The sequence below is a fragment of the Semicossyphus pulcher genome, unplaced genomic scaffold (genome assembly GCF_022749685.1).
Source record: "Semicossyphus pulcher isolate SPU_LCO1_2020_fin unplaced genomic scaffold, fSemPul1.0.p SCAF_6, whole genome shotgun sequence".
Lineage (NCBI taxonomy): Eukaryota > Metazoa > Chordata > Actinopteri > Labriformes > Labridae > Semicossyphus > Semicossyphus pulcher.
Window position 1 is genome coordinate 9,157,072 of NW_027211737.1, and position 21,626 is coordinate 9,178,697.

The 21,626-nt window shown below is 40.3% G+C and overlaps 2 protein-coding genes across 5 annotated transcripts; one reads left to right on the forward strand and one right to left on the reverse strand.

Annotated features, from left to right (window-relative positions):
• Positions 1 to 2,428: 2,428 nt before the first annotated feature.
• Positions 2,429 to 11,929, forward strand: LOC138610988 (UDP-glucuronosyltransferase 2B15-like). Of its 4 annotated transcripts, XM_069683885.1 has the most exons (7): positions 2,429 to 3,152; positions 7,776 to 8,402; positions 8,605 to 8,753; positions 8,905 to 9,036; positions 10,074 to 10,161; positions 10,495 to 10,714; positions 11,644 to 11,929. In XM_069683885.1, exons 1-7 carry the CDS (start codon positions 2,429 to 2,431, stop codon positions 11,927 to 11,929), a joined length of 2,226 nt encoding a protein of 741 aa, XP_069539986.1. The 4 variants fall into 4 exon arrangements, with proteins under 4 accessions (XP_069539986.1, XP_069539987.1, XP_069539988.1 ...); XM_069683886.1 differs by lacking the exons at positions 7,776 to 8,402; positions 8,605 to 8,753; positions 8,905 to 9,036; ... (1 more) ...; positions 10,495 to 10,714; positions 11,644 to 11,929 and adding exons at positions 3,304 to 3,452; positions 3,547 to 3,678; positions 4,366 to 4,453; positions 5,598 to 5,817; positions 5,939 to 6,224; XM_069683887.1 differs by lacking the exons at positions 7,776 to 8,402; positions 8,605 to 8,753; positions 8,905 to 9,036; ... (1 more) ...; positions 10,495 to 10,714; positions 11,644 to 11,929 and adding exons at positions 3,304 to 3,452; positions 3,547 to 3,678; positions 4,366 to 4,453; positions 5,598 to 5,817; positions 5,939 to 6,224 and having other exon boundaries at positions 2,429 to 3,068.
• Positions 11,930 to 12,307: 378 nt separating this feature from the next.
• LOC138610986 (RNA exonuclease 1 homolog) lies at positions 12,308 to 21,378 on the reverse strand. Its single transcript, XM_069683883.1, has 16 exons — positions 21,228 to 21,378; positions 19,341 to 20,890; positions 19,158 to 19,253; positions 16,664 to 16,919; positions 16,121 to 16,458; positions 15,895 to 16,032; positions 15,702 to 15,816; positions 15,540 to 15,611; positions 15,316 to 15,459; positions 15,056 to 15,169; positions 14,900 to 14,973; positions 14,682 to 14,786; positions 14,217 to 14,332; positions 13,680 to 13,818; positions 12,918 to 13,038; positions 12,308 to 12,673 (listed from the first exon to the last, which is right to left on the reverse strand). The coding sequence occupies exons 1-16, from the start codon at positions 21,376 to 21,378 to the stop codon at positions 12,585 to 12,587; spliced, it is 3,618 nt and encodes a 1,205-aa protein (XP_069539984.1). The 3' UTR covers positions 12,308 to 12,584.
• Between the last annotated feature and the right edge of the window lie 248 nt (positions 21,379 to 21,626).

Here is a 21,626-nt window from a genome sequence, read left to right on the forward strand (position 1 = left end):
CCATTCCCATACAAGTCCGATCAGACACTGGTGCCGACAGGCAGTGCTCAGGGTGTTTTATTTGTTGTTGTGTTTAATCATCATCATCAGTAACATCAGCAAGGTCAACATAGTCATCATCATGAATATCCTAATCAACATTAACAACATTCTCAATGTCATCATTATCAATAGCATCAATATCATTAAGTGCAGAAGTGTTCATGAAAGAGCTGGGACTTTGGCTTTTTCTTGAAGGTGTAGAGGGACTCTGCGGACCGAATGGAGTTTGGTAACTCATTCCAACACCGGGGAACTATTGAGGAGAAGAGTCTAGTTAGCGACTTGGGATGGGAGTACCAGGCACCTGCTGGAAAATGTCTGAAACTTCATAATCAGATTGAGTGTTGTTTTGTAAGCAAGTAACAGGGTTTTGAATTTGATGCAAGCAGCAACTGGAAACCAGTGGAGGAATATGAACAGTGGAGTGACACGTGCTGTTTCGGGTTGATTGAAGACCAGTCACGCTGCTGCGTTCTGGATCATCTGCTAAGGTTTGAATGTGCATGCAGGAAGGCCTGCCAGTAGGGAGTTGCAGTAGTCAATGCGTGACATCACGAGAGCCTGTACCAGCAGTTGTGTTGCATGCTCTAAAAGGTAGGGTCTGATCTTCCTGATGTTGTACAGGGTAAATCGATATGATCAAGCAATCGAGGCCACATGAACCTTAAAGGTTAGCTGGTCGTCAATTATAATGCCCAGGTTCCAGGAAGACTTAGTGGGTATGAGTTCAGTTTGTCCAAGCTGGATATTGATCTGTGGTTGCATAGAGGGACTGGCTGGGATGACAAGGAGCTCAGTCTTGGATAGGTTGAGCTGAAGGTGGCATTCTTTCATCCATTTAGAGATATCGGCAAGGCAAGACGAGATCCGTGCCAGGGCTGTAGTGTCCTCTGACGAGAATAACAGTAAGAGCTGGGTATCATCTGCATAGCAATGGTATGAGAAACCATGGGAGCGAATGATTGTGGTATGTATTGAAAAGAGAAGGGGACCGAGCACTGACCCTTGAGGCACCCCTGTGGATAAGTTGTGGGGTTTAGACACTTCTCCTTTCCAAGATCTAAAAGATCTCCCTGAGAGGTAGGACATGAACTAGTTCAGGGTAGATCCTGAGATACCAAGCTCAGATAGAGTGGAGAGGAGGACTTGGTGGTACACTGTGTCAAAGGCAGCTGGTAGATCTAGCAGCAATAGAGCTGAGGACTGTCAAGCAGCTTCAGCCAGACGCAGTGATTCCATTACAGACAGTAGTGCCGTTTCGGTAGAGTGGCCCCACTTAAAGCTAGACTGATTTTGGTCCAACAGATTTTTCTTGGACAGGAAGTCCAAGACTTTATTAAAAACTGTGCGCTCAAGTATTTGTAACAAGAAGGGTGGAAGTGAAACTGGTTTGTAGTTTTCAACCTGGTTTGAGTTGAGGGTGGGAGTTTTTTGAGTAGTGGGGTGACCTGAGCTTGCTTGAATGCAGTGGGGAACACACCCATTGACAGTGAGGAGTTGATAATGTGACTGCAGGATTAAGGGGAAATAGTCCATAGGAGATTTGATGTTATTGGGTCCAGTGGACAGGTAGTGGGCCGAGAGTCTTGCAGAAGCTTTATCCTCTGTCAGGGGGAGAACAAGGTGAGTAAGGCGCTATTAGCTGGTGGCTGCAGGCTGAGTTGGTCAGGCTCAGGGAACTGATTTCTGATGGTAGATACCTTGGAGGTTGGGGAAGGTGGTGGATACAGGAGTGAGTTAAAAGCAAAAAACATTTTTATGCATCAGTGGCACCACAGATCTTGTTTTGAAAATAAGTAGTCTTAGCAGTTTTTAAAGTGGTGGAAAAAGTAGTTGATGGTTATCACTGGGGTCAGTGGACTCTCTGGATTGACGCCATTTTCTCTGCTGCCCTGAGCTTTGCCCTTTGCTCTCCGATGACCTCAGTGAGCCATGGACTGGGCAGGGGGGGGTTGGACACTAGAGGGCAGAGTTTGTTTAGAGAGGAGGCTAATGAGGAGCACAGTGTGTCTTGAGTAGTCTCATTTACAGAGAGTGTGGTGAATTCCTTATGAGGAGGCATGGTAGCCAAGACCTCATTAGAAAACTGGGTTGCTGTAAGGGATCGAGTGTTTCGGCGGTATGAGACCATTTGTTGAGTAGTTTGTGGAGAGTCAAAATCAACCTTTCCTGAGTCAAAATATAGTCCATGAAAGTCTTGCACAGCACCAACATGCCCAACCAACTGCATTCGATTACACAAGTGTTGGGTTGGGTCTGTTATCTATGTCATGCAGCACAAAGTGGAGCTACAAGTGAGAGTTCAGAGTTGATTAGTCAATGATTATTTTCTTAGGAGTAGCTTTAACAAAAGGGCACAGCAGGCACTCCTCTTGACACAGGCACCATGAAGCTGCGGCAGCGTCTCTCTGTTTCTGTCCTGCTGATACTTTGTGTGACAGGGAGCACAAATGGAGGGAACATCTTGGTTTGGTTCACTGAAGGCAGCCATTGGATTAACCTAAAGCCTGTCCTGGAGACACTGGTTGACAGGGGACACAAGGTGACGGTTCTGGTCCCGAGCACTACCATGTTCATGAACATCAGTGAGCCTTCCCGCTTTGGCTATGAACCCTTCAATGTCTCTGTCACATTCCAGCAAATGGAGAAGTTAATGGAAGACTTGTTTAACTTTTCCATCTATGAGGCAGATCATATGAATTACTTGCAGATTTACAACAGATTCATGGAACTGATAAAGCTCAACATGGAGTATTCTTTGAAGTTTTTAGATGGAGTGATGAAATCAGAAACCATCTTGAAGAGGCTGAAGGAGGGAAAATATGACCTTGTCTTTTCTGACCCAATCTTTCCTGGTAGTGACTTACTAGCAGAATTTTTGGGCACCCCCCTGGTCTTCTCCCTGCGCTTTTCCCTGGGTAATAATATGGAGAGACATTGTGGTCAGCTACCGGCTCCACCATCATTTGTCCCCGGCGCGATGAACAAACTGACTGACAAGATGGACTTCTTGGAGAGAGTGCAGAACTTTCTCTTATACGCCATACAGGACATGATTGTGACCAACACTTTATGGAAAGAAGTTGATAAATATTACTCCGAATTCAAAGGTGAGCAACTCAGCTACAAGAACCACTGACCATGTTGGTCGGCAAATAGATAGTCTAAGTAAATACAATTGTAAAATTAGTAATCTCATCTTTGGTATTGATGATACTTTACAATGGGCAGCCGTCATCCTTTACTTTTGTATTGTGACAGGAACACCCACCAGTGCCTGTGAGATGATGGGTAGAGCAGACTTCTGGTTGATACGAACCTACTGGGATTTTGATTTCCCTCGTCCTCTTCTCCCTAACTTTAAATTTGTTGGTGGGATCCACTGCAGACCTGCTAAACCTTTACCTGAGGTAGGGCTCTTACACTTTCACAGGCCTGTTGATGTTTAATTAAACCTGCTGTTAAATTGCTGATTGTATATAGATGATGTAACCTTTCTTGTAGGATATGGAAGAGTTTGTGCAAAGTTCTGGAGATGCTGGCATTGTGGTCTTCAGTCTGGGATCAATGATCAAGAACCTCACCAGAGAGAAGGGAAACATGATGGCCTCAGCCCTTGCTCAGATCCCACAAAAGGTCACAGGACAATCTATGTGCTAGTGCAACATTTAATTAATAAACTGTAGATTGCTTGTACTACATTTCTGATGACAATTTAGCACACTAGATAGCCACTCATTTAAAAACTCAAGGAGGCTCTTAAGGTTTTATTTTCCAATAATATAGCTAGTTATCTGCTATTTTGTAGTGGTAACGGTCAGATGTCCTTACATACAAGAGTGTTTTAAAGTTATTGCTTGAAACTGCAATATCTGGTAAAGCAATATAACGAACAAGTCTAATAGAAAGTCCCATACCCATTGGCATTCAAAGCAACCAACAGCACACTGCAGGGGTGGAAGTAAATTAGCTTATGATAAGGTAGGAGGTCAGCAGTAACACATGCTTTGCAGATAATGGTCATAAAGTGATAATGACATTGCATTTTTTTCTGGTTGAATCAGGATATTAGAAGTGGGCGTATAGCAAGAAGATTTGCTACAAAAAAAATGTGTCAGTAGAGGTGGTAGGAGGTAGATGGGATTTCCAAGAGATAAATTATAATGCCATTTTTGGTACAAGGTATTTTTATCTGTACACCTAAATTATTAAGTTAATCACCAAAGCTCAACCATTTTCAAAATAACGGACTGGGGTTATAAGAAATAAAAGCTTTTACCCAATACTATCTTGGTCTAAAAGTGTTTTTACTTGTGGTTCAAGGTTCTGTGGAGATACAGTGGAGAAAAACCAGAGACTCTGGGTGCCAACACCAGATTATACAAATGGATCCCTCAGAATGACCTTTTGGGTAAGTAAAAAAAAATCATCAAATCAACTCTGCATGATTTCTACTTATAAAATAAAACAGGATAACCACCACATTGTGTTGTTTCATGTTGTTAAATGCAAAGTCCTTACACTTTTAGAAGTCATTGCAAAATTAGAAAACAGAATAAATATCCCATTGGCCTACGTATTTAGAGCCTTTCCTATGACACTTGAAATTTGTCTCACGTGCCTCCATTTTCTCTTTATCATTTTTGAGATGTTTCAACACCTTCACTGGAGTCCAACTGTGGTTAATTCAAATGATTGGACGTTAAAGTTTCCTAATAGCACAGTGAACTCCATGCGCTTCAGAATATTTGGAGCATCAAAAACATAAAGTAGAGCTGTCTACAAGACTAAACTGAATGATACTGTCATGATTAGAGACGTAAACAAGAATAGGACGGTAACTCTGGCTGAGCTCAAAAAGATCCTTTAAGATGGACGACATCACTCCATTGATCTGGGCTTTATGGCAGAGTGGCCAGATGAAAGCCTGTCTACAATGAAAGCCACATGAGAACCCAAGCAAGAACCCTGACTTCATCAAATAGAACATGCCTGGAGAGACATACTTGACCTGCTGTCCATCGATGGCCCTCATCTACCCCGAGAGAATATATAGAGAAGAATCGCAGTAAATAACCAAATGTAGGTGTGCCAAGCTTGTCATGTCATACTCTAGAAGAACTTGAGGCAGTAATTGCTGCCAAAGGTACCTCAATCATATATTGAGTCAAGGGTCTTATTACTTATGTCAAGGTTACATTCAAGTTTTTCTTTCTGAAAATGTTTTATTTTGTATTACGATATCATGATACAAGTCATAATTGCCTCCTGAGTGCAGACTGATTACGGAAAAAATAATGCAAAGAGTTCACGATGAGGCGGCAAAACAACACAATGTGAAAAAAGCAAAGGGGTCTGACTCCTAAGACTGTTTCTGAATGCATAACATGTTAAATGCGTACTGAATGCAGACTGATTAGGGGTTAAAAATAATGCAAAGTGTTCACGATGAGGCGGCAAAACAACATAATTTGAAAAAAGCAAAGGGGTCTGACTGCTAAGACTTTATTGTTTCTGAATTTAAAATATGTTGAAAAAATGTGGAACCCTTTTAGGTCATCCCAAGACCAGAGCTTTCATTACCCATGGTGGCACAAATGGGATTTATGAAGCCATCTACCACAGCATTCCTATGGTGGGCATCCCCCTGTTTGGTGACCAGCCAGACAACCTGGTCCATATGAAGGCTAAGGGAGCTGCACTTACTGTGGACTTGAACTTCATGAAGCCTGAGGATCTGAGAGATGCAGTCAACACTGTCATCAATGACAAATCGTAAGTTCTCCTACTAATCTGCTATTAGTTTAAGGTTAGAACATACCATTAAAGAAGACATGCTCTAATGCAGTAATCTGCATGAATCCACATTTTGACCCCTGTACATCCACATTCATAGGTACAAGGAGAATGCCATGTGGCTGTCCAGTATCCACCATGACAGACCAATGAGTCCTCTGGATGAGGCTGTATTCTGGATCGAGTACACCATGAGAAACAAAGGGGCCAAGCACCTGAGGGTCCAGGCCCATGAGCTCACCTGGTATCAGTATCACAGCCTGGATGTCCTGGTGTTCCTCCTTTCCATTGTCCTGTTCCTTATATTCATCTTCATCAAGGCCTGTAGTTTCTGCTTACGGAGGTGCTGTGGCAAAAAGGGAAAGACAAAGAGAAAGGCTGAGTGATTTGTAGAGAGCTAATGGATGAAAAAACAAACAGTTCATAGGTGATCCTCTGGATGGTTTCAAGAATAAAATAACCACAAAGCCCTTGAATTCCTGGCTTGGGACTTTGAAACGGCTAATTAGGGCCAAAATCTGAGAGATGTTTTTAACAAATCTGTTAAAGTGTCAAGCATTCTTTTGAAACAGTTTTTGCTGAAGCCATCATCTGCATGATTAAGATCAGAAGCAAGTTTATTGAACTACTGTATGTGTCTCACTTGTTTAGTCATGTAACGCAGGTTTAGTCAGCCTAGCCTGAAAATTAAAGTAAACACATTGTTAACCTCTACTTGGACGATTTCCATGTATTGAATTTCCAATTCATGTGGATTTTTCTTGTTTGTTTCTTCATGTATCACCATTTATTACTTTATACAATTAGGTACTCTCATTTGCATCTATGTACCGGAGTACAATTTGCCATCAAAAGCTGAAAGTTGATTGCCGGTATAACTCTGATATATCTGATACATAGATTGTGATGTGGGGATATTGTATTACCACAAATCAAGTGATGTAAACAAAAGGAAAAATAAAAAGCCTTCCCATGCTTTAAAAACAAATCCAAAAGCTGCTGTGCACTTCCTAACCTTGTTAAGAAAAGTGCTATATAAATAAAGTTTATAATTATTATCATCATTATTATGTTTCAAAAGGTCAGTTGAGATAATGCAGGCATCTGATCAGGGCACCACCTGAGCACATTGGAGGTTTTCTGAGTTCAGACAACTGATAGGAGATCCCTGTCCCAATTTTTGCTGGACAGTACATAGCTCATTTAGTATGGAACCCCTCTGGATCACCCAGAAGGAGCTGCATGTTTTGTATAAAATGTGGTGACACTTTTTTCTTAACTACAATGCAACAGAAGAATTACTGTGAGCTTTGTGAATGTGTTTTCCCATTGGGCTTAAGGATACGAAGCCCAACATCAGCAGGAGAATAACAATAATAAAATAACACAAAAAGATCATTTCTGGGTGCTAGCCAGAATAGTTGCTCACAATCAACCTTTCCTTAGTCAATATATAGTCCATAAAAGTCTTGCATAGCACCCACATGCACAGTCAACTTCATCAGATTACACAAGTGGGTCCAGGCCCCTTTAGCTGAAATAATTATTCTTTTTTGGCAATTAACTAAACTAAAAAGTACAATATGGGGATCTAAATCCTTAACTTTCTGTCTGTGGATTTCTTGTACAGGTTCCAGATTGTTCTTGCTTTTCATAATACTCACTAAGAGGCATTATCTTTTACCTCTAACCACTTGTTCAGGTTAGATCTGTTATAGATATGGCATGCTGCACAAAGTGGAGCTACAAGTCAGAGTCCAGCTTTGATAGTTAATGATTATTTTTGTAGGAGTAGCTTTTAAAAGAGATCAGGGCATGCTCTCCTCTTGACACATGCAATATGAAGCTGGGGCAGCGTCTCTCCGTTTCCGTCCTGCTGATACTTTGTGTGACATGGAGCGCAAAAGGAGGGAACATCTTGGTGTGGTACACTGAAGGCAGCCACTGGATTAACCTGAAGCCAGTCCTGGAGACACTGGTTGTCAAGGGACACAATGTGACGGTTCTGGTCCCAAGCAATTCCATGTTCATGAACACCAGTGAGCCTTCCCGCTTTGGCTACGAACCCTTCAATGTCTCTGTGTCGTTGGAGGAAATGGAGGAATTTTTTGAAGAGTACCTTTACTTTTCCATGTACGAGATGGATCATTTGAGCTACTTGCAGATTTACATCAAATACATCGAGTTGATGAAAGTTGACCTGCAATATTCTTTGACGAACTTTGACGGAGTGCTGAAATCAGAAATTATCATGAAGAGGCTGAAGGAGGGAAAATATGACCTTCTTCTAGCTGACCCCATCTACCCTGGAAGTGACTTACTAGCAGAAATTTTGGGCATCCCCCTGGTCTTCTCCCTGCGCTTTTCCCTAGCCCATAACTGGGAGAGATATTGTGGTCAGTTACCGGCTCCACCTTCATTTGTCCCTGGTGCTATGAGCAAACTGACTGACCAGATGGACTTCTCTGAGAGACTATGGAACTTCCTTTTCTATGCACTTCAGGACCTCGTCATGGATAACGTTTTTTGGAAAGAACTTGATAAATATTACTCCGAAGTCAAAGGTGAGCAACTCACACAGCAACTTTTTTACAGACTACATGAAGTTCAATGATGATTTTTGCTATTCACTCATTCATTGTACACGTCATACACTATCACTGGATAATCTAAGTAAATGAAATACAAAAACTAGCAATAACATCTTAAATATTGATGATTCTTTGCAAAGGGCAGCTTTTATTCATTACTTTTGTGTTGTGACAGGAACACCCACCAGTGCCTGTGAGATGATGGGTAGAGCAGATATCTGGTTGATACGAACCTACTGGGATTTTGATTTCCCTCGTCCTTTCCTCCCTAACTTTAAATTTGTTGGTGGAATTCACTGCAGACCTGCTAAACACCTGCCAGAGGTAGGGTTGCCTCAACTATCACAGGCCTATTAATAATTTATTACACATCCCCACGCAGTACATCCATTATTGAGAATTAGCCATTAAAATGCTGAGAAAAGAAAGGAAAATCCTGGATTGTTTGACCTGAGATCATGTTCATTTCTTGCAGGATATGGAAGAGTTTGTGCAAAGTTCTGGAGATGCTGGCATCGTGGTCTTTACTTTGGGATCATTCATCAAGAACATCACTGAAGAGAGGGGAAACATGATAGCCTCTGCTCTTGCTCAGATCCCACAAAAGGTCGGAGAACAATCTATCTGCCAACTGCCAACTTAAATTACCAAAATTGTAAAGGCAATGTTAGGCTGTTGTGACAGGGCAAAGCAGATGCAAGCAACTCTTTTCGTAAATATTTTGAGGTTTTTTAAGTTTTAATTTTACAACATTTAAGTTAGTGAATGCAATTTCTAATGCCTGATGACTATCAAATGTCCTTCCATGCAACATTTTTAGAAGTAGCTGCTTTAAACAACATGAGGTGATGCATTTAGCCAATACAAAGGCAAAAAACTGTTAACTCTGACAGATTCTTGACATAAAGCATATTACTAAATTCTAAATTAATTTTCATTTGACATTGGCATTCAATGAAACCAACACCTTCAGCGGTGTAGAAAGCTAATCAGCTTATGATAAGATAATATTTTTGGGACACATAAAGCCAGGGGGTCTAGGGCTCTAGGGGAATGGTGTCTAGTTAAGGGTGTCATTATGCACAGTGCATAGTTGCTTCTTTGTAGAATTGCTCCAATAATGATACCAGTATTGCTATCGGCCCCTCCACACTGCCAAAAAGGTGGTGTCAGCAATTATGCCAGGCAACTGATCCAATATCTTAATCTTTTAACGCCTGGTTTTGTAACTACTGCCACCTACTTTACCAGGCGCACTGTTGAATGTACAAGTTGCATTCTAGCTGTTCTGTACAATTAAAGTCTTGAGCTACTTTCATGTGTTTATCGGGAGGGGAGGACAACTGCAAGTGTTCAAAATAATAAGGGTGTGTCCTTTTGTGTCCACTATGAACTCTGCCCATGGATGACTGGGGTCAGCAGAGCACATGATGAGCAGTTAAAGGTTATAAGCTATAGTGACATGGAACTATTCAGGATATTGGGACAGGACATACGGCAAGGAGAAACAACCAAAAATTTAAAAAAATAAGCATCATTTAACAGAATTCAATGGGAGGGGTTGGGTGGGATGGGATACAAGATGATGGTATGATATATTATTAGCACTATGTTTGTATAAAAGTGTTTTGCTGGTGTTTATAGGTGCTGTGGAAATACAGTGGTAAAAAACCTGAGACTTTGGGAGCCAACACCAGACTATATGACTGGATCCCTCAGAATGACTTACTTGGTAAATAACGCATTTATAAAAGCTTTGTTGTGATTTGGTTTGACCATACATTATTAATTTGAGTATACATGCTTAGTTACTTAGTATACATGCTAAGGTTAAGTAGTATACATACTACTTAAGTAAGTGGTATTTACTTGAGGCAATGCTATACCCTACAGTTCAGGGGCACTTTGCCACAAATCTTTGAGGTAGGGGTGTGTGTAAGAATGTAAACAATAATGATTTGAATTATCATCTTGATGTTAACAGTAGCTGCATTATACAAATTCAGAAGTGGAAATATTTGCTTTAAATTTATATCTGTCTCATTATTTTTTTAATCCCCATTAGGTCACCCCAAGACCAGAGCTTTTATCACCCATGGTGGCACAAATGGGATTTATGAGGCCATCTACCATGGCGTTCCTATGGTGGGCCTCCCCATGTTCGCTGATCAGCCAGACAACCTGGTCCATGTTGAGGCTAAGGGAGCTGCAATTATCTTAAACTTGAACTTCATAAAGGCAGAGGATCTTAGAGATGCACTCAACGCTGTCATCAATGAGAAATCGTAAGTTTGTTACATCCATTTAATTGCCATTTTGCCTTAATGGAGGGTTCACACTAATAATACAGAAGCAAGATTTATGATGTGCCAAAAAGGTGCCATTATGTAATGCAGAGGGATAGACTTCTTCTTTTCTCCAGAGTTTCAAGGTTCACAAAGAGATTACAAGAACAATGGATAGCCTTTTCCCCTTATTGCTTTCGCTGTTGCAGATTTGAATTATGAAGGTAAAAAACATTCACTGTTTACGTTTGTCTTTCTATCAACATCCTTGGTCAGACAAAGAAACTTCAGTGTAAACATTTAAGTTTAGATTACATAAGAGAGTCACTCAATTACGTACAGGCTAACTCTTCCCAATAACAATGTAGTTGTTTTGTGTAACACTACCAATACAGTCTCTGCTGAAACATAAAGGCAACAAATGCAGTAATCAAAATCAAAGGGCAGTGTCATAATAATGTGCAAAACTGGCCCAACAGTAAGTTTCATATTGTTTATTTATGATGGGTTGTTGAGGGTGAGGCCTGGTGGATTAAAGTAGGCTTAAAGCTTAAGGAAAGTAACCTGTCTGTAGTCTGGTAGTAAGATAGCATACAGTTCTGTGTAGCAGCAAGGTGAACAGGCTGTCACTGGTGTTGGTATGGTCTTTTAATATTCTTTGGGCCCTGGATGGGTAACTTAAAGACACAATGTCACTAATACTGGGTAGATGGGTACCAATGTTTGAAGTTTTTCTGAGCTTTCTTATGCACAATCACACAAAGGTCCAAACACAATATCCCTCTAGGCTTACACCTGGCACAGAACATTTTAGAATGTGTCCAGAATTGAGATGAAACAACCATAACAAAAAAATAAACAGTAAATTTAGAAGAATTATGTCGTGCATTGCAGAACATAAAGATTTTCATGTATTTCCACCTTTATAGGTACAAGGAGAAAGCCATGTGGCTGTCCAGTATCCACCATGACAGACCAATGAGTCCTCTAGATGAGGCTGTATTCTGGATCGAGTACACCATAAGAAACCAAGGGGCCAAGCACCTGAGGGTCCAGGCCCATGAGCTTACCTGGTATCAGTATCACAGCCTGGATGTCCTGGCTTTCCTCCTTGCCATTGTTCTGTTCCTTATATTCATCTTCATCAAGTCTTGCAGTTTCTGCTTACGGAAGTGCTGTGGCAGAAAGGGAAAGACAAAGAGAAAGGCTGAGTAAATGAAGGGTTCTTTATCGGTCACAGATTCACAGGTTTTCCTGTTGGTATAAATCATGTACTGTTGGGGCAGACGATTGATGTAATTAAACAATTAGATTACAGCATATATGTGAAATTGTATGTTGTTTTGATTTAGTTTTTTTGATCACAAAAAACTCATTAAGTCGGTGTATTTGCTCTACAACATGTCGACATTGTGCTTGTGTGATCCCTTGTGTATTACCATCAGAAATTACTCCAATTGATGACAGGTGCACGCTGATTTGCATATCTGCACCTGCACCCAATTTCACATTAAACACTGAATCTTCATTGGCTGGTTTGAATTTGGTGAGATAAAAAAATAAAAACAAAGGGATTGTATTCATTGCCTTTATTTGGATAATATTGATCATCCCACCCTTTTAGATTTTTTTAATATAGTGCAACCAAAAATATCAAATGACAGACATGGAAACATTGGCTGCAAATAAAAAATAAACATACAGAAAATACTTAACATAAATCTCTAAAGTGATATCAAACTTAAATAAACAACCCTCCCATGTCATGTCTGAAGTGTCAACAGAGCTTAACACAAATTAATGTTACATTCAAATCTGCATCATCAGTTTCCTTTATGAACAGGGTGAAGATAATTATGTTTTATTTTGATCATTTTCTCATTTTTCCATCTTCTTTGACCTTCCATAACATAAGCTCCATGCAGGCAGCAGCATCCTCTGCAGTATCGTGTCCACAAACTGGTAGAAACATTAATGAGGTATATTTAAAGAAATGTAAACATTAACAAAGCATGTATTTTATACATTATTGCAAATACAAATTTAGGTGGTCTTAATACTCAAAGGGTGCCGTCTGATTATGATCTATTTATGCATTCAAATCTAGATTCAGATGTATCATGGAGTTTAATCTTAATGGACTTTAAAAGAAATACACAATAAAACACTTGTATGTTGGCTGCAGTTATCCACGATGACCCACCACTCTCTTGGATGATCCTTCTGAGATATTCAGCAGTGAGGTTGTTGAGGGTGAGCTTGTGAGGGGGGCCCAGACGGTGGGGGAAGACCACTGATGTGTCCACCACCGTCCCATGGAGCAACTATAGTAAAAAGGAACATATCTTTAAGAGGAATGAGCTTTTATCTCTTGGCCTAACCTCTTTGTTAAAATTACTCATTAATAGATAGAAGCAATAAAAAAAAACAAAAAACAAGCATGTTAACCGTTTATGTCCATTGTATATCTGTTCAACATGTGACCGTTTCATTGACATATTTCATAGTATAATAGCATTTTGTCCATAGTTTTCCAATATTTTTCTTTATAATACCCACGTTTCCACAGGTATTTAACAGCTGAAGAAAGTTGGCATTCAACCATCTATGACCCAAATTTATAGCAGTGTTTTGGATTTATTAGTAAATTCAGAGTTTCTACTTTGTTGTGAGCAGTTTACACTCTGAACAATTACATTATAACTTACCCATATTATGGAAAGCCCAACTACTCACAACTAAGCCAGCTAAAACAAACCCTGATAGGTTGGGGGGTTAAATACCAGTTAAAATACTGAGTTTGACTGCATTTTTCATTACAAACCTCTTTGGCTTCATGTAAACAAACTTCCAGCTTGTTTCCAACTCCTAGGCTTATTTTTCTTACAATAATTACATGTTAGTCAGGATTGCTAATGATTAATGATTTTTAAAAATAATGTTGGAAAAATCTAGAAGTAGTCACCTTCAGGGCACAGAGGTCTGTTTCCAGGCCGTGTCCAATCAGAATGCTGTCGGCGTTTATGAAGCTCAATAAGGTCTCCTGCACCTCTCTGAGGGAGGTGTGGTTACCCTTCACATCTTCCTCACTGATGCCTGAAAACCTTGAAGAGTAAAAGGGTCACATGGGCTATAGACAGAGCAGTTAGCCGCTATAAAATACATTGATAGATGAAGGGAACAGCAGTTGTATTACAGTTCCCACCAACCTGCCTAAGGGAAGCTAACAGTTAGCATGGGTTTGATCTGATTGGAAGTTTGAATGCATTGCTCAAGTATCCAGGGCTGGATCCAGTAGGTCAAATGTTAACATGCTAGCACGTGAACATAACTTTTTTTTATTCCTTGTGATTTCGCAGTCCTTTTCAATGTGTTCATTGCCTATGGTCATATCCCGATAATGAAAATGTACAGACCTGTATTAGTGAGAAGGTAGAGTTTAAGTAGGTTTTAGGGTCTTTAGAAAAGGGGAGAAAAAAAAGACAGCCAAGTATCTAATTACCTGGTGTTGTAGTCGATGACCTCATTATCAGGTCTGACGAAGGTGTCATAGATGACTTGCAGGCTAGAGTTGACCACAGTCACCCTGGACAGCTCCAGACCATGAATGGTATAACACTAAGACAAATACAATCACAATATGTGTTTTCATTAGATACTCAGGGTCATTCATAGACCCAGTGTTTAATGCTTGTGTTATTTTAGGCACGTGCACATCAAGCAGCCTGAGTACTTGGTGTGTATTTTTTTTCCCTTTCTTCTGTCAATTATAAAGCTATTCTCTCTGTATGTATGTATTGTGTTTGTTGTGTTATGTTATTTTTACTTTTTTGTGACTCTGACTTTCTGTGGTAATATTTTGCATATGTTATTCTTGAATTGTAATAAAAGTACTATAAATGGGTTGGGGTTTATTTCAGGTTTAAGTCTCAACAAGAAAAATAAAAATTCCTAAAAAGCTGATCACCATTTCACAATCGAGGGAGTAGACTCCAGGACAGCTTGTGTCGGAGTGATGTCTGGGGACAGTTGACACAAATCCATCAAGGCTGAGGGAATCATGTACGTGCAACTGATGAAGATAAGACAAAACCATGTAGACAAATAAAATTACCAGCTGGCAAATCTGTGTAATTTTAAAGAGAATCAGTTTGAGGAAAAATCTCTCACTCTGTATTTTCCTACCTTAAACACCTGACATCCAGGTGCTCCCATCACTCCCTCACAGCAGCTGTAGCGTGTCTCCACTCCACCCGGCACTGTTTAAAATGTATATAATGATCTAATAGTAACATATGTAGAGCAAACACTTTGAATTACTTAAAACTATGCCATACTCACCTTTATTCTTGACGCCTTTCCCATAGTGGTAATTACACTCCTCCTTACGGGTGTGTTTGCCAGTCTGGCTCACAGAGTACGTAGCCCCACATCGACAGCAGATCCTCTTGAGGGCTTTAACAAACAAAACAGAGAGGGACATCACCAGATTGAACTGTGCTGAGAGACGAAACCCTAATAGCAAGTACAGCACAGGCTTAGTGCGCCCTCTAGTGACATAATATAAGGATTGCATCTTATAGCTTAGGAGTTTCACTTACGATCTGCATGGCCTTTCTTGTGGTCAGCAAAAAATACTGCAGAACCAGGTTTCTCTGGGTGCTGTACAGGATAGTTGCTCTCAATCAGCCTCTCCTCAGTCAAAATATAGTCCTTCAAACTCTCATAAAATAATGTATCATCTGCTGGAAAAATGAATTTACTTAGAGCTGGAAAAACATTTGAATGAAATGACAAATACATTTAAATATAAATAAATTCTCACTTTTTCCTTCAAACAACTTCATGTTAAGTGGAATGTTGCCTTTACATCTTTGGCTGTTCACTTCATTTTCAACTGAAAAATAAAAATCATGAAGCTCAATTCTTTTATTGAGATAATTTACAAATTTACCAAGAATAGTTAATGTTTTCCATAAATGATTACCTTTAGCAGCCACAGCACTTTGGTTCTTCAGCCTCTTGAGTGCATTCACTGCAACGCTCAGGTATTTGAGTTTGTTCACACTGCGATTATACAACGTCTTCTCTTCAGCAAGTGCCTGTAAATCACATTAGAAAAAGTAATAAATATCCAGACTTTTGGGCAGTGAGGATGACATTCAATATCACAAGCTCACCTTTTCAAAGGCATCATTAACATTGGCTGATGTTTTTAGGAACTCCTCTGTAAACATGTTGATATAACGTTGTCGGATGTCATGGGGCACTTTGGCGGCCTCACACTGCTGCTTCAGTTTGCGTTTAGTTGGAACTGGCTGGAAATAATAAATCCATTATGAATATATGACAAATAAAACTGATTTTGGAAAGGGGTCCTGACACAGGCTGCTTGTCACTTCTTACCTTAACATTAGCATGGAGAGCAGCTTGAGTAACACAGGCGGCTTGACTTGACTGTGCTGCTGCAAGAGCAGAGGTCAGTGAGGGTTTGCGTGCCTGGGGTGGGATGAGCATAGGTGCTGTTGTACGGTATCTTTGCACAGGGGTAAGTACAGCTTGATGGTATGTTTGTTTCACAGTGACAGGGTTCATATGCACTTGAGTGATTGGAGTTAGCACTGAAGTAAGTTGGCTGGAACTGGAAGCTACAGGCAGAGGGAAAGCGCCCTCTGGGAGGATCAAGTGCAAGTTGTTGCCCACATTTATCACCGCTGTTCCTAAAGGTATGTAGTTCACATAAGCTGTGGAACAAAAGATTGACACATGCAGACATGATGGCACAGAAATATTATAAGTTAATAACAGCTTGCACATTTCGTATAAAATAAAAGGTCATACATTTTCCATATTTTTTAACTTTTGTGTTCAGACACTATTTGATGTTGACATTTTAATAGTTATCTAAAATGAACATAATAAATCTACACTACAGCCACAGATGCTTACCATTTTGCGCAGGAGCAGGCTGCAGGTTTTCAGGTGTTTGAGTTGAGGGAGAAGGTGCATTCTGGGTCTCTGGCTTCCTCTGACAGGTGGAGGAAACAAAAGCCTGACCGCCTTTAACTGAGGCAGTCAGAATGGAGGCTCTCTGCTGTACCTGTTGGATCTTGGTGGTGATGGAGGGCTGGGAAGTAAATCCTGACACTGCAGGCCCATGTAAGGGAACCAGCACCTGAGGCTGAGGTCTGCTCTTAGCCACTGGCTGCTGAATGTTGCAGGCAAATCAAAAAAATAACTCAAATCTTAATTTTTGTAATCTAAATGGTTAAGTAGCACAGGGGAAATGGCAATATTCATTCATATTCATTTTAGATTGGTCTATTTACGTACGGTTATATATTTTGTACCATATTAAAAAGGCACTTAGATTGACAATGCATTCATATTAGAGATGGCAGCTCTCGTTCACTTCAGTGACCTGGATCTTCGGATCTCGTTCAGCTGAAAGATTCGTTCATTACTTTCGTTCACCAGGTCGTTCAGTGACATTTCCGGTTTACCCGTAACTCACTCACTCTCACTTGTTCATGAATGATGACGGCTCCCATTGCATTCACTGGTCTACTTACTTGCCCATTACAAAACCTTCTGACATTATAATTTCTAAATAAATAAACCTAGTTTAGTTTGTGTTCATCTGTCAGTAGTTTACACATCTGTGAATTGACTTGTATGCACAGATGCACCCAATCGGGTCACTTCGTTCACGAAGACCGTTCTCGTTCAGTGAAAGAGAGAGAGAGAGAGAGAGAGAGAGAGAGAGAGAGAGAGACACATTCGGTCAAGCGATACGTTCAGTTGTTCTCCTAACCAATGATGGTCATTTGATTTGATACAAACAGCCCTCCTCTAAAAGACAATTGGCTCGTGCTAACATCAATCAGTCTGGTTTTCTGAAAGAAGAAGGGAGGCACTGGGGAGCCGTGAGCGGAGCCAAGTGAACGAAAGGAACAAATTTGATGCATGGAAGTGAACGGATCATTGCGTTCACTGAAAAGATTCGTTCTTTTTGAACGAATCGTTCAGGACCGAAACATCTCTAATTCATATAACCAGTGATGTTGATTTTCAATGTAAGGAGCCCCTTACCCCTGGAAAATTAAATGGGTCCCAAATATAATTTTTGTTTCTTGAGAAATTGTGGTGTTAAACTCGTGTTTGATGTTGGTATGGTATGATATAGTTATAATTAATGGATATATTTACTCATGTTCCAAATGTGAAATTAAAAGAATAGAATTTAAAATCTGAAAAGTTTCCACTTTGATACAATACTAGTAAAAATAAATATTTGATACCCGTTTCGATACCACAGCAACAAAAATAGAAGTCTTAGGGGGGAAAAAGTAGGTAATTTTCTTGTTTCTAATATATCCGCAGGGGATCTATCCTACATCTGTATTTCTATTTATCATTCTGCTGTGTTTGGGACATTCCTGGACGTCAATCGCTGGCCAGTGGTCTGGAGCTAGTCGCTGGGCAGTGGTCTGGAGCTAAAACGGAACTAAATGAAAACGTAGCGCCAAGGTGACATGGCTGTCTCTCTGCTCTCTGTCTGCAACACTTTTGTAACTTTTTCATCTTTATGAGACGTAGAAGGGACAAAACATCTTAATTTGCCAGTCTCTAAATGAGAACAGTCGGCTGCGTCACTCCAGGTGTGAGGGAGGGCGGAGCAGACAGACCCACACAGTCGACTTTGGTCTATAAAACCTAAACCACGCACCTTCCTGCAGGGTTTTACAGAGGTATAGGCGTATTAGTTTGTTGTTTAGAGCGTAACCGCTGTGAAACAATCAGAAAATAATGTCTTATATCTCTGTTTCACTGCTTTATTTACATTAACGGCGCTCGCTCTCTTCCGTTCCTTTCTGTCACTCAACCACAGCTGCTCTCGCTTTTGATGAGACTGTGGCACATGGGATCTCCTCTGTGCTGATTAGGTGCACAGAGGGTTGAAACAGCGGTTTCTTTTGCCGATTACTGGGATTTTAACGCAAGTTTGTTGTTCACAATGCATCGTTCAGTATGGGAAAGATGAGGTGCATCCCTGGGATGCATGGATAGAGAGTTTACTGCGTCCCTTTAGATTTTAATACGTCAGACCCAGGACGCATACCTAGCAACATCACTGTATAACTTAATTATTTTGTCAATTTAGCACTACATTTAATTAATTTACTTAATTAATAATGTTATGAAATGGTTTTAGTATTTCTATAGAATGCAAGAAAATAAAGATCTCCAGTATGCTTGAGATAAAAAAAGCATGAACTGGAAAAAAAGTACTTTATTACAATGCATAATTTGATTTAAATATAGTATGTAAAAGTATGGGTTTAATTAATAATTTTTCCTACCTTTCCTGTTACGGAATGCCTCCCTCCTACATGAATACGAAGGACTAGCCTTATGCACGTATGTGAAAAGTAGATTGTACCTCTGTATGTTTGGCTTCATGAGCGACCCTCTTCTTTCCTAGCAATGCTTGAGGTTTGACGTTTAACTCCGACTTCTCCAGATCCGCGGCTTCAACCTGAAAGTGACATGGTTAAGAGAAAAGATCTTCACACCGTTAAAGGAACATCCTCAATTTGGCTCTAAGTGTGTACAGGATACTTACAGAAACATCAGGCTCCCCATCATGTCCCTTATCCTCATTGTTTGCCTCCATGAAGATCCTGTAGCATTCCTCCATTGGGTCACTGTCAGACAGCTCCATTTCTGAATAGTTGAGCTCATCTTCGCCATCGGAGCTGGAATCAATGATTATAACTTCTTCACCATCTGCTTTCACCAGAAGCAGCTCACTTGATGCAGATGATGATTCAGCTCTACTTGATGCTGAAAAATTGTTCCGAATCTGATCTTTGCTGCTGCCTGAAGCAGTTTTACCTTGCATCTCTGTGGGCACTTTGCTTGACGTTTTCTGGCTTTGTGGAAGCAGTGAAGGTAAACATTTTGGGGAATGAAACTGATTATCCACTTTGTTCTGAGCTGGCTTCTCTGTGGTCTGTGCTTGCTTTGTATGTTGCCTGTTTGGTGAATCCGACTTAACCTCAGGAGGTTGATAAAAAAGTGAATTCTTTGGCTGGTAATTGTAAGCCTGCAGATTCATTCTGTCAACACTATCGGGAAGCTCACACCGACGTAGTTCCGCCTTGATAGCGTTTTTCTCCTTTTTCTCCACCTGATAGTTCAAACTGTGATCTTGCTGGTCTGTGGTGGCAGGAGGATATGCAGATTCAGGACTTTTGTCCACTGATGTTTCAGCAGCCTGAGAATGAGTAATTTTCTGACTCTCTCTTCCCAGGTCTTCTAAACATCTAGTAGAGTAAACAACACTCTCATTAACTAAATGTTCACAATCTTTGTTCTCACAAAGATTAGATGGATTGTTTTCAGCACAGCAATTACTATGAACTCTGTTGTCCTTTAACTTTGATGCAGGGGAAGATGTAGCCTTGCACGCTCCAGTTTTTGAAAGGTGCAGTGGTGGAGAATCAAGGAAAATGGATGCTGTTTTGACCTCCTTCAATTCCTCTATTTTATCCTGGATAGATTGGCCAGCAACAGAATCAACAGCTTTCTGACCTTTCCTTCTTTTTTTGTCAGGTGAGTGAGGAATATCAATTATCAGTACACAGTCTTCATTAGACTCATCAAGTGGATCTGGAGATGGCGATCGAGAAAGAGGAGCCTGATAATTTATTCTCCGTTTTTTGACACCCGGAACAGCGTTCCTTGTGTTTTTCAAACCTCGTCTGCTTTTGACTTTTTGCTCTTTACCTGATGAGCTGTAAGACCGCAAGTCAGCAGAAAAGTTAGACAGAGGGTCATACTCCAAATCAGTCCTTGGTTTTGAATTATCAACCACATACTTCCTTGCCCGGGAGTACGTTTTTTTTAACTTTGTACATGAAGACAGACCAGAAGAATTGTCCAAATTTTTACCTGCTGTTTCAGATTCGGAAAGAGGGGAACTAGCGACAGTGTTTCTGCCGTCTGCCTGTACAGTCTGGTAGTGTGACAGCCGCCTTTGCTCCTGCTCAACCTCGTGTCTTACAGTCTCAATCTCCTTGTTGATCCATTCAAGCTGCTGGAGGCAGTCATCTTTGGTTTCATCATTCACTGGTGCCTCACGGGCAGCGTATGGATAGCCATTTTGGACTCCTGTTGAAATGTTACATGAAAAAAGACTTTTGTTATATAGAGTAAAATAATACATGGTGAGATTATTGATAATAGAAATAATCTGTGTTAAGAGTGGAAAAGTAAATTTTCCTCAGAGAAATTGCAATACCATTTAATAATTTGACTACTATCATGCACATTAATAAAATCACGCACGGTAGTTTTACTTGAACAAAATAGTTAATAGTTTAGTTTAACAAAACACCAGTTTAATCTTAAAACTATTTGAACCAATTAACTCTAAAGTTAAACAATGTTTCTACAACGCCTCAAGTTATAGCTAACGTTACCTAGCTAGCATACATCCAACACTGACCTGCAAAGTCTACTACCGATGATTTATGCGAAGCACCGAACATATCCCACAATTCTGTGGCATGTTTGTAAAAACAGTGCGGCCGCTCACAAAGCCCACGTTTGGTGAAAGGACAATTTATATTAACAAAAAGACCAGACGAGGGAAACATCAGCAAAAACGCCGCTTTTCACGATGCGCAAAACCGTTTGGTTTGATTAATTAACTGTCAACCAACAGGTGGGGGCTCCAACTGAAACTCAAGTGACGTCAGACACTCTTAAATAGGCTCTGCTATTAGCGCGAGACGACCGTTAAAAACGTTTGGTAAAACAATGATTTTTCCTAAATGTATTTTTCTTTGTCGGAAAATAACTGTGTTTACCCCAAGAAGGAAAAACAATTAGCAATAAAACTTGA